Source organism: Simochromis diagramma, unplaced genomic scaffold (genome assembly GCF_900408965.1).
Source record: "Simochromis diagramma unplaced genomic scaffold, fSimDia1.1 OVJJ01000603.1, whole genome shotgun sequence".
In the NCBI taxonomy this organism is placed as follows: domain Eukaryota; kingdom Metazoa; phylum Chordata; class Actinopteri; order Cichliformes; family Cichlidae; genus Simochromis; species Simochromis diagramma.
In genome coordinates this window covers 24,067,379-24,080,026 of record NW_024387414.1, presented here as the reverse complement: position 1 = coordinate 24,080,026, position 12,648 = coordinate 24,067,379, and the positions used below count along the sequence as shown (strand labels likewise).

Sequence of the window (12,648 nt, the reverse complement as noted above, 5' to 3'; positions counted from 1 at the left end):
AATTGCTTTAGTAATTTGGCTTAAGGTTTTTAACCAACATTAGTAAGCAGTTTTATAATGAAGCTTTTTAATTACATTTACACTTCCATCCGTCCTGCATCCCTTAACTGCTTATGTTAAGAAGACTTGTATTTCAAATTAAGCAAAACTGATTACAGTAGATTTGCAGGCATACAGGAGATAACATTTTTAAAAGTACTTTTGACAAGCAAATATTTATATTTATTTATTATTTAAAAACTTTTATTGCTAAGCCTTTTGAAAAATGAACCAGTCATGTTAGCACTGCAGATCAGCAAATTCTACGGTAACCAGCTAAACACGAGAATCTCAGGGTGTCACATTGGTGACATTGAAAATCCCATTTTCACTTCATGTGCCACTTGAGTTTACATTTACTGTGTGATTGGTCTAGTGTTACACTTCTAAATGTGAGCTAAGCTTGTAGAGGTGGTAGATTAGAAAATGAGAGAAACAGAAGGAGAATGATCAAATGAAGACAGGCAGAATGAAAAGTGATGGGATGGGAGAGATGGGTGCTTTTGAGAATGAGCTGCAGTGGACCATTGCTTTCTCTGGAATAGGGAAGAAGTCAGGAGAGTGGGAACAGATATTTCACACCCCACGATACTTATCAACCACAGCTCTCAGCTATTTTTCTTTTTCTTTTTCTCTTGCTTTCCGTCAGTTGCTCAGACTTTCCTCATGCCTCTTTCTCCCAGCCCCTGGCTTGGAAAGATATTACTGACAAGTCAATCTGGGAGGAGTGCCTATTGAACAGCATTTACCCAGCTGTGAATAGGTAGTCCCATCCCCAGCCAGATTCAACTGAGGCCAAACCTCAAATAGGTCCATCAATTGAGCTATAATGAAGGGGCACAATAGGAGCCAGAGAGGCTGTCCACACACTTGTGCAATACCACACACACATGCACATGGCACACTTGCTTCTGAGACAACAGTGTTATAGTCATTAGCAGGACAGATGTCTAAGGACATAAGAAGAAATTATTCATACAGTTTAAAACAGATTAAATCATTTTTTAATCTGAGATTCTATTTTGTCATACAACAAAAGATTTGAGTTTCACTTGACAAGGTCATCATGTACGATAATAGACAGCGTGGATTATGATTTATGGAATATGGAAAGGGAATAAAACTGTAGCATAAATATATTTTGAACAGCCAATTCACGGTTACTAAATTTTGCATTGAGTGAATAGTGAGTTTGTGTGTGTGTGGTGACAGCACTGTATGCCCTGCTGGTGGGCTTGATGCGTTTTAGTACTTTGACTCCCCCCCTCCCCTCCAACACCTCTCCAGCACATGTTGACACAACCATTACCCATTTGTCCTCATCCACACGAACGTAGCAAAGCTGTCCTGCGCTTCAGATAGGACCTTGTATTGCTCTTTCATCTTAAAGTCAAGTCAGACTTGTATTTGCAGTATTTGCTAGGTCAGACTGTTGAAGACATAACCATTTTGTGTAAAGCCCAACTCTTGCACTCTTCAAGCATTTTAGAGTGCAAAGACTTGTTGCCTTAAAAATCCTAAGAAGAGTAATACTGTGCTTGCTGCAGCATTTGGAAGTGAGCCAGAGCCAAGAGCAGAGTTAAATGCAAACACATCTATTTAACTGTGTTTACACTAACTTGGAAACTTTTTCAGTAAGCAATATTCTCATTAGTTAGGCTTTGAAAAAACTGGTGGGCAGGGTTAACGTTAAAGTAGAATGAACTTTAAGTGCAGCAAAAATGGAGTAGTGTAAAATGCACACACTTTGACCTGACTGAGAGCTCTTAATGCCAACGTTGGTTTATCGGCATTTTATTTCCAACTTAATTTCTTTGCAACAACAAGAGGGAATGGCTCTCACTTTTGCTGTCAAGTTGGAGATGCTCTCATCAGCCTTTAATGGATACTTGTTGTGAAATGTAACAATGACCTTGACCACAACCCTCACAGCTTCAGCAAAGTTGCACGGGAGCAGTATGACAAGCTGGTGATCATGCACGGCAACATGGAGACGCTGTATCAGAACCTGCTGGAGTACTTTGCTATTGATCCTAAGAAGACTTCTGTGGAGGAGCTGTTCACTGATCTCAGCAACTTCCGTTCAATGTTCACTGTGAGTACATGGTGCAATCCTTCATTTTATATTTATTTTTTTAATATCTTGTGTGGAGTTGGAGACATTTGCATATTGAATAATGTTTTGACTTTTCATTAAACCTGTCCTGCTATTAAATCCACACAGGGATTAGCACAATATTTGTGTTACAGGAACTTATATGTCTTAATGAGAAATGAATGACTCAGCCTGTCTCATATTAAGATGTGCTTTTTTTTTTTTTTTTTTTTTTTGAATCTATTTATTTACCATTTAGTGCAATGTTACATTAAGAGAAATACTGCAGTGCTACTTCATATCAGCTGGTGTTTTAATGCTATTTAAGAGTGTTTCATTTATGGGTGCATTTTCATTTTGCCTCTTGTTAACATATTTTAAGAAATGACAGAATTGCTAATACTAAAACTGTGACAGATAAAAAAAATAGCTCTAACCATAAAGCTACTTATGATGTTGCACTCATTAGTTGTCCAACATCCATGAAGTTAAAGCCCGAAGCTGGAGCAGCTTATTCTAGATGTGTCGTTTTGTATTTGGTGGTCAAGATTACATTTAAACCCCCCCCTCCAAAAAAAAATAAAAAATACAAGGAAAAAGGCAAACCACAAAATAAGTGAAAGATTTGCCAGAGTTTTATTTCAGGTTTGAGAGGGGGAAAAGACCTTGAAAATAGGGGTTATTATTTATCTTTTTATTCACTGCCTGTTTTATTACAGAACTTCTACTTCGTTCTGTGTCCTGTGGTAAAATACAAAGCAGAACAGTGCCAGTCCTGTGTAGTCCAGTCCCACCCGGACATTTATGTCATCCCTGAGCTCTGTGCCCTTATCAGTCTGGTGCTACTGTGAGCTCTGGAGCTGCAGAGACCCACTGTGTTTAATCAGCAGGATTAGTGGCACAAGCCACTGGGCGCGACAGATAATAGTAGCTAATTAGCCTACTAAAGTTATTGCCCTGCCCCTAACTTAACATCTACCACACACACAAATGGATTTCATGCCGTTTTGCTTTTTTTTCCCCCCTCCCTCCCTGCATAGTGATTACTTATGCTTTCGTTTTTTCTTGTAGCCTGCTACTTTTTTTTTGTTGTTGTTTTCCATTTATGCACTCTTCAGGCAGAGTGGCCATGGGGTTTTATCAGTATCCTTCCTAGATCAGAATTGACAGAAACTTTAATGAAGCTTCAGCTGCAGTACAAATGCAGCTGCTTTCTTGTGGATCATTTTTTGGAAGGAAGGTACGTCAAGATGTGTAGCAACAGAAACTGAAATAATAATATATCCCTGCACATATGATGCAATTACTGTAGGATATGTGAACAGCACAAAATTTATGTTGCTCTGGCTATTGAGCTTGGCTTGTACTGTCATCTTTTTCACTCACTTGTCATTTTGCATTTCTATAGCGACGGGGTGTGTGACTGCTGCTCGACCGGCACCTTTGCTATAAAAGAGAATGGGTGTCAGAGCACAAGGGTGCCAATGTTGCAGTGTATGTGAAAGACTCTTTGGCCCTTCAGAGAGCCCAAATTTTTTCCTAGCTACCCTGTTTATTTTTATTGATGCTATTGATCCCAGGACTAACGTGTGCTGTTATCCTTGGCGCATTTAAATAACTAGAGTTGCCAGAACTGAGGCTAAATGATGTCGATCTATTCTGTGCATTACTATTGCCTAGTAATAAAAACAGATTTTAACATTTTGTGTTCTTAAAGCTAAACTGTAGCTGAAATCCCTTTTATTTGAAGCCTATGGTTCAGTTTTGAGTTTTGCAGTTGCTTTTATGTTCTGACCAAACATAACAGTTAATGATGCTGCCAGTGAAAGGTGAACAAGCCAAGTGTTATAAAGGCTAGCATTATATGGTCAAAACTCCCAAGATAGCTATTTATTCCCCTGCGATAGGTCAGGGCGTTAGCAGCTTACACTCTCAGCAATTCGATGAAATGGTCACATCACGGAGACACATCTTAGGAAAAGCCAAGGCTAGGTCAAAGAACGTAGGCATACAGTAAATCTAAGCATTGTAACCTCTCGGTCAGATCTGTGTCAGCATTTACCCTGCCGTGCCGAGGCCCATGCTAATAGGTGTGTGCTGTCTCTAGACCACTGCCCTGGGCAAACTGAGCCTTGAACTGTGTGTATCTTGTTGGCAGAATGTGTGTGCATGTTTGTTTGTGCGCATATGTCATTCTGCATTGGCCTTTTTTTTTTTTTTTATAGGAAAAGCTGCTTAGTTATTTCACACACAAAGATGTGCACACACAATTGTGCACACACATGCAGCATGCCCAGTCACCCGTAAGAAGGAGACACAGGGCGAGGCCGCACATCTGACAGGAATCCAATTGAGCGTGTCTAATGGCGGACATCCAGGAGAGAAGGAGGGCGAAGCAGACCTGCAGTGATGAAGGAGAGCAGTAGACAATTTTACAGAGCTGGTTCTCCCTCTCTTTATTCCTCTACATCCCTAGGTCTCTCGCTATTACAGTAACATATATAATTTTTTTTTTTTTCAATCAAAAGATCTCTGAAAGTCTGTGTTACCTCAGTTCATATTACAACGTTACATTTCAGCACGAAGATAATTTTTAATTTTACATTTAAAAACAAATAAAAATTGTCTTACTTGTGCTTGAAGTTAACATTTTATTCCATTCAGCTGATGTCCCCACTGACATTTTAATTCTTATTTTCCTAATTGCCTCTGCGATTTAGTAAGACAGCATAGCTTCTTCATGCTGGCTGTAATCATAACAATTTTTGTTTTAATAAGGGTGTTTTTGCTGTAATAATCTTTAGCTGCTCATTTCTGTTTTGTTTGTGAAGTTTAAAAGCCATCTTTTTTTTATTTTATATATATATATAACAGACCCACTTATAGTATTGACCTGTTACTGACTCATCATTGTTTTCTTGAATGGTTGGCAGCTTTGAAAGATCTCGATTTAAATAAGAGGTTTTTTTACGCTTCTACATCCTTCCTCAGTGGATCTGCATAATCATATCATTGTAATCCCCTGCCACTTCTCATAATGAACAGGGGCAAAAAAGAGTATTTGTACTTTTGTACATTCCTTAAAAAAATGAATGTCTCCCATCATCCTCAGCTGCAGTTTGTGCCTTTTAATAATTGGCAACGGTTAGCCAGTTAACACATAAAAGAAACCAAACTGTGCATGTTTAAAATATCCCTGTAAACATCATAATATGATAACATGGATCACCCAACATTTATTGTTTCATTCAGAGCCCCACTGTACCAAAGTACAATTTTACATCAAGGCACAACCATGGATGTAGACTATTATTTAAAGGGGGGAAAAAGTCTGTACTGGTATTTGCACTTATCATTATTCAGTTGCCATTTATGTCTGTAGTTCTTTATTTATTTATCTATTTATTTATATATATATATATACAGTTGTGGTCAAAAGTTTACATACACTTGTAAAGAATATAATATAATGGCTCTAATGAGTGTCCCGTTATTTCTAAAACTCTGATTTTTCTCAGATAGAGTGATTGGAACAGATACTTCTTTGTCACAAAAAACATTCATGAAGTTTGGTTCTTTAATGACTTTATTATGGGTTAACAGAAAGTGATCACATCTGCTGGGTCAAAATTATACATACAGCAACATGAATTAGCAATTTTGGTGACTTAGAAAGTTGTCAGTGAACTGAGCGTCATAGCATGGCCTCTTAACTTCTTGTGAGTGATTATGAGTGACTACAGCTGGTGACTTCTCTTAGACAGGTTAAATAGGGCTCATTGGATACAAACGCTCACAAATGCTACAATGGGAAAGTCAAAGGAGCTCAGCATGGATCTGAAAAAGCGAATTATTGACTAGAACAAGTCAGGAAAGTCACTTGGGGCCATTTCAAAGCAGCTGCATGTCCCAAGAGCAACAGTGCAAACAATTGTAAGTATAAAGTGCATGGCACTGTTTCATCACTGCCAAGATCAGGAAGAGAACGCAAGCTATCACCTGCTGCTGAGAGAAAATTGGTCAGGAGGGTGAAGAGTCAACCAAGAATCACCAAAAGGCAGATCTGCCAAGAATTAGAAGCTGCTGGAACACAGGTGTCATTGTCCACAGTTTTGTGTTTTGCATCTCCATGGACTGAGAGGCTGCCGTGCAAGAAGGAAGCCCTTGCTCCAAAAGCGGCACCTTAAGGCTCGACTGAAGTTTGCTGCTGATCACATGGACAAAGATAAGACCTTCTGGAGGAAAGTTCTGTGGTCAGACTAAACAAAAATCGAGCTTTTTGGCCACAATGCCCAGCGATATGTTTGGAGGAGAAAAGGTGAGGCCTTTGACCCCAAGAACAGCATGTCTACAATCAAGCATGGTGGTGGGAGTATTATGCTGTGAGGCTGTTTTGCTGCCAATGGAACTGGTGCTTTACAGAGAGTAAATGGGACAATGAAGAAGGAGGATTACCTTCACATTCTTCAACATAACCTAAAATCATCAGCATGAAGGTTGGGTCTTGGGCGCAGTTGGGTGTTCCAACAGGACAATGACCCCAAACACACATCAAAAGTGGTAAAGGAATGGCTAAATCAGGCTAGAATAAGGGTTTTAGAATGGCCTTCTCAAAGTCCTGACTTAAACCCCATTGAAAACGTGGACAATGCTGAAGAAACAAGTCCATGTCAGAAAGCCATCAAATTTAACTGAACTGCACCAATTCTGTCAAGAGGAGTGGTCAAAGATTCAACCAGAAGCTTGTGGATGGCTACCAAAAGCGCCTAATTGAAGTGAAAATGGCTAAGGGACATGTAACCAAATATTAGCACTGCTGTATGTATATTTTTGACCCAGCAGATGTGATCACTTTTTTCTGTTAACCCATAATAAAGTCATTAAAGAACCAAACTTCATGAATGTTTTTTGTGACAAAGAAGTATCTGTTCCAATCACTCTATCAGAGAAAAATCAGAGTTTTAGAAATAACGGGACACTCGGTAGAGCCATTATATTATATTCTTTACAAGTGTATGTAAACTTTTGACCACAACTGTATTTATATTTAAAATTTGTTGTATTTGTGAAGTTAGTTTTAATGTGTAATTTATATATCAAATGCATATATGTTCAAAGAAAAATAGTCCCATCTTTTCGACTGTAAGTGATACTAATTTCATAACTGACTAAACTGTATAGGGCTATTTAGATTCTGAGCAGCAGCATCTCTGTTTGATTGCTTTATCACAAGTATATTTACTTTGTTTTAGTAAGTGAAATTGCCCTGTTCATGGAGGAGTTTTGATGAAATTTACATTAGACATCAGTCATAGCTTGTAACCTGGGATCATTTAATTGTTCCTTACTAAAAATATGCTGCACATTGGTAATCTTGTTCTTCTCTTTTCGTTTTCCTCATTCTTTCTGTCCTTAATTTACCAGATGCCCATTAAGAATATAGTCATTTGTGAATTGTTGGTTGCTATAAGCAACTCAGTCATTCCATCAAATCAAAGTTCATTTTGTCAAGTAGTTGGTTTCATTTAAAAATAGTTATAAAAAGAGAGCTCTGAGTGCTTCACAGACATTTGGTATTCATCTCACCCTCTCTTATTCTTCAATACTCTCTTCTCCTGAATTTCTATAAGCCTGTCGAGTGGTACTTATCAATGTTTTTAGCTGCTATTGTCTACTTATGTGGGTGAGTTTAGTCAAATGTGTTCTAAACCCTTCCCATCATTTTTTTCTCGCTGTATTTGCAACACTTTATCATAACTGTTGTAAAAAGATAAATTGATGAAAATATACAATTTACTTATACTAACTGCAACAAACAACAAAACTTGATGTTGATTGCTACTGGACAATTAACTAAGTCGTCTGAGAACGCTTCCATCAAAGTTTACATCTCCTTAGTGTTTGGATTTCTTTTATACATTAAAACAGATTTTAGATTTAACAGAATGCTTCAGTTATTGTCTATTATTACCTGTGATTAATACACTATTTGGACAGAAGTATGGCGCAATCTACACATTAATGTTAGAGGAGTGACTTGGCCGTTGAAACCAATTGCATGAAGGTCCAGGCACTCAGTTTTTATGCTGAAGCTTGTAACTATGCCTCAACTCAGTCAGCAGAAAGATGTCGATCTTTTGCACTATGCGCTTCAGCACTCATACAAAATCCCTGTTTTGCATTGTTACGTTGTCTGCCACTATTGTTATGTTGTTTCCTAAACACTTCCACTTTGCAATAATGCCACTTAGACTTGATTGTGGATTATCTAGGATGGAAGTAATTGACTCGTTGCAGTGGTGGCATCTTACCACACTTGAATTCAAGTGAACCGTTTTGAATCGCCCAATCTTTCACAAATATTTGTAAAGACAGACTGCATGGCTAGTTGCCTGATTTTATACAGCTGACTTCAAAGTTTAGGAGATATAACCCATTATTTTTCTCCATGCAGTGCATTTCAATATGTTATTCAGAAAATAAGAACTTTTTTTAGCATGCAATCTTACAAAAAACACTACTTATAACTTATTTAATGATAAGTAAACATGTAATATAATTTTGATTTTAACAGTACAACAAAATGTACTGAACTTAAATCAAAAATGTTACCTACATATTGAACGATGTTTTCAGCTTTATTAATTGATGTCAGATTTTTCTGAAGTATTGTGATATTTTCTTTTTTTTTTTTTTTTTTTTTTTTTTTCAGCAGCACTTTGTAAAAGGCACATTTGAAAGCAAAGTAAGCTTTGTGTGTTCTGGGGTAGGAGCTAAAGGCTCTGAACACTTACTTTAGGGCAGTTTTTATCTCATTCTTAATATCAGATCCTCTGTCAGATTTGATTGGTTAGGTCTTGGGTTTTTGCTGGTCCAGTCAAAGATATGTCTTAAAGCCACTATAGCATTATCAGGATAGTATGTTTTGGATAATTGTCATTGGATCAGGTCACATTTGTATACTCTAGCAGGTTTTCTAAAAAGCCATCTCTCCATTTGGGTGCATTCATCTTGTAGGAGCCGTCTCCCCATTTTTTTTTTCCTGTTGAAAAGAATGGGGGGAAAAAAAGGTCATTGTGTAAACTCAGGTCAAACTTCTATATAGCCTACTAGCTTCCACTGCATCAATTGGGCCTTTGTTTACCATGAAAACCCAGTTGATCCATACCTGCATAGATGATTAGCATCTTCCCAACAGTCCAGAGGACCACTAAAACTCTTCAACCATTCGGTCAACGACGATGATGTGGGTGTTTTGGTTTGTTTGGGATTGTGATGAAATGTCAAGTTAAATGTCAAGTTAATCAATGTTAAGTTACCTGTTCCTGTCGACAGTAACTTTGCTGTTTTACATTAAGATTATGACTTAATATTGGCATGAGCAAGCCACCTTCACCCTTCAAACCCAAACTCAGTACAGGGGAAAAACAACAAAACAAGCTGAGTGGGCTTTGTCCACAATGGACTTTGTCCATTGTGTGTTTTTCCTAAGTTATAACCAACTACAATTACTTTTTATAAATAAGAAAAAACAAAATCTCAAGTTTGTCCAGTGGAAGATTAATGCAATAAGGGGCAAACGTGGAGCATTTACTATATAGGATTGCAGTAGTGTTTATATGTAGTTTTATATATAGTTAAATTTAGCCATGCAAAAAAATAAAGGATTAAAGCACAGGCTAACAGTGATGAAACCATACCACTGTGTCAGTACTGTATGCAGTTACAACCCTATTATTAGTAATATACACTTTATTTATTCAATTGAAATTTTCTCTGAGCATCAACAAGACCTTTGAAACAATCAAATGTACTGAAATGTTTTGAATTCAAGTTGACCATATAATTTCCAACTATAGTCACATGTATGCCGACATAATAAGATGTTGTCAGTGGGTTTCAATAAGTGATTGCCCCTCTTTGGTGTGCCACTGTAGTTTTCCCCATACTACGCAGTTCTTGTAGTGTCTGTGTATGTGTTTTTGTGTGTATACATTTATGTTGGTTTGATATTACTATTCTATCACTGACCTGCCCATCAAGCTGAGCTGTGTAGAAAACCCAAGTGGAGGGGGGTTTGAGGGGGAGAACTTGGGTGTTTGATGAAAGCCTAGACTCCCTTGCTTTAAGTGACTGGCTATTGATCAGGATGGCAATCGTGCTAGCACTCTATTAAATCATAAGCAGTCTGTCTCTCAGCTGTGGCGTTATTGAGCTATTGACAAAATTGGAGGAGTTTAACAACAGGGACTACAGAGCCTGCAGTTACAATAGTTGATGCATACCAGATGTCCTTATAGACGGGTTCTCCCTAAAGAGACTGATTCAAATGAATGACATAAGTTTGGAAGTTTGGCTAAATCAGCATGTTTAAATGTCAGTAACATTTAGTGACATCTGAAAGACTCAAGACCAAATATTGATTTTAAACAACCACCAGTGTTTACTTGTATGAACTGTACTGTACATAGGTTATTCATGTTTAAAGGCCTCCAGCGAATAATATTTGATCCTGCAAATTCCAATAAAATTCTCTTAGGACAGAAAAATATAATACTTAGGAGCAGAAATATTCTGGAGTACAAGAAGTACTGTACAGCAAACAAACTAAAACTATTGCTATGTCCATGTGGTTGATCAACATAGATATTTGTGTTTGTTGTTCACTTAAACTTGCAAATTAATTAGCTTGAAATCACTAAGCGTGTATACTTAACAAAAAAAAAAAAAGTAAACCTCTTTGCTAAAGATTTGATGCTCCAGTTAGCAATCTGGTTACTGATAATATCTGCTCTTCTTAAGATGGATTCATTGCTGTTACCAAAGCCTCAGTCACAACTTTACCAAACGTTTTAAAACAGATTATAGACAGCCCCAAAAAGCTATAAATGGAGAGCCAGGTTATTAGAAATACATCACTCTACGTTAAACTGTTATTTTAGTCACAATAAAACATTGTAAACTCTTTGACATGTTTTCTAACTTTTATGCCTGCTCAATGTAAGAAAGTATCTGCAGTTATTCCATAACAAACTAACATGAACAGGTTATTCTTGTGTAACCATAAACACTTTTTTTTAAAAGAAACTTCCGTTTTTGTTCATGTTTATTTAACGCTGCAACCCGCACAGAATCCCTTGTAAGCTTTGCTCAGTATCTGTTGTACAGCCAGTTAATGTTGAATTGTGTTATGTTTAGTTTACATTTCTATCACACTCGCCTGCTGTGACGTGACTAGATAAAGTTCACATATTTTCATTTTGAGCCTACCACAGTGGCCAGATGTCTGCTGAACGTTCAGAATTTACCTTTCAAAAATGTTTTTACACTCTGCAGTAAGGTAATGCTGTCTGTATGTGATGAAAAAGACAAATTATAGGAAAAAATGTAAAGCAAAATCAAATTCTACGTTGCTACAACTCAAAGTCAAAGAACAGAATTGCTTGTAATCATCAGCTTCTCTTGATTCCTTGATCATTGTTCCATCAATCTCATCAATCTAGTCTCTGAATTCAGTGATATGAAGTTCGTTTTTTTTTTTTTTTTTTTTTTTTTTTGTCTTGTCTCAGAAGACTTGAATCACAGTGCAGCTAAGAAGCTTCATCTGACTTTAGTGGTGCCCGATAAAGATTTCATCAGGGTTTGACTGCTGCCTCCCTCTTTGACAGGCTTAGCACTATTGTAATTAACCCCACTTAGCAGTCCATCATGTTTTCTCTTTTTTTTCTCCTCCCCTCACATTTTCTCTGTCTCTGCCCCGCAGCAAGCACTGAAAGAGAACTTCAGGCAGAGGGAGACGGAGGAGAAACAGAGGAGAGCGCGGGCAGCAAAGGAGAAGGCAGAGCGTGAAAAGCGGGAGAGACAGCAGAAGAAGAGGAGGTTGCTGGAAGTCAATGCAGGTAAAGACTGCATAATTTGCTTTGCCTGTCAACTCTTGCAACGATAAAACCCTTTCACAGAGCCGTGTGCTGAATCAATCTAGGGTCAAGCGGTGTAAGAGATCACTCAAAGACAACGAATCTCATTTATAACATACAGCCCAAATTTTAATGGATTAGAATTGACAGCTATTTTCTCACAAGTCAGTTTTCAACACTATAAAAATAAAACCCCCACATCTGTAGAGAAAATCTGTCATCTCATTTTGATTGATGGATGTAGTTAAGTAATGTTTAAAATAATATCCATTATGTGATATTAAAGCGTGTCATAAGGCTTTTATTTTAAACTGTCACTCTGTCCATATCACTCATGTTGAAATTACAGTCTTAACTTTAATTATTTCAAACCAATTAAGCCATCAAATGTAGTTGACCCGTGCATTATTAAACCACTATTACATAGTAACACAAATTTGAGACTTGAGCTTTATTGTGTTGCTTTATTTTCATTTGTGCCCTTGTAGACAGTGTTTTTTGTTTTGTTTTTTTACAATATTACAAGGATTACAGAAGTTCACTTTTTAACTAACCTATCTTGAGAGGTCAGAAACATTTGACAGGATTCAGAGTATT

General features: G+C 37.3%; 1 protein-coding gene across 7 annotated transcripts in view; it reads left to right on the top strand.

The window, feature by feature from the left end:
- Window positions 1-12,648, top strand: part of LOC120720942 (protein diaphanous homolog 3-like) — a 183,743-nt gene that overhangs the window by 98,510 nt on the left and 72,585 nt on the right. For all 7 annotated transcript variants that reach the window (XM_040010835.1, XM_040010834.1, XM_040010836.1 and 4 more), the window contains 2 exons: window positions 1,970-2,134; window positions 11,898-12,033. In XM_040010835.1, the coding sequence (XP_039866769.1) occupies window positions 1,970-2,134; window positions 11,898-12,033 (301 nt within the window). The remainder of the gene's footprint in view (window positions 1-1,969; window positions 2,135-11,897; window positions 12,034-12,648) is intronic.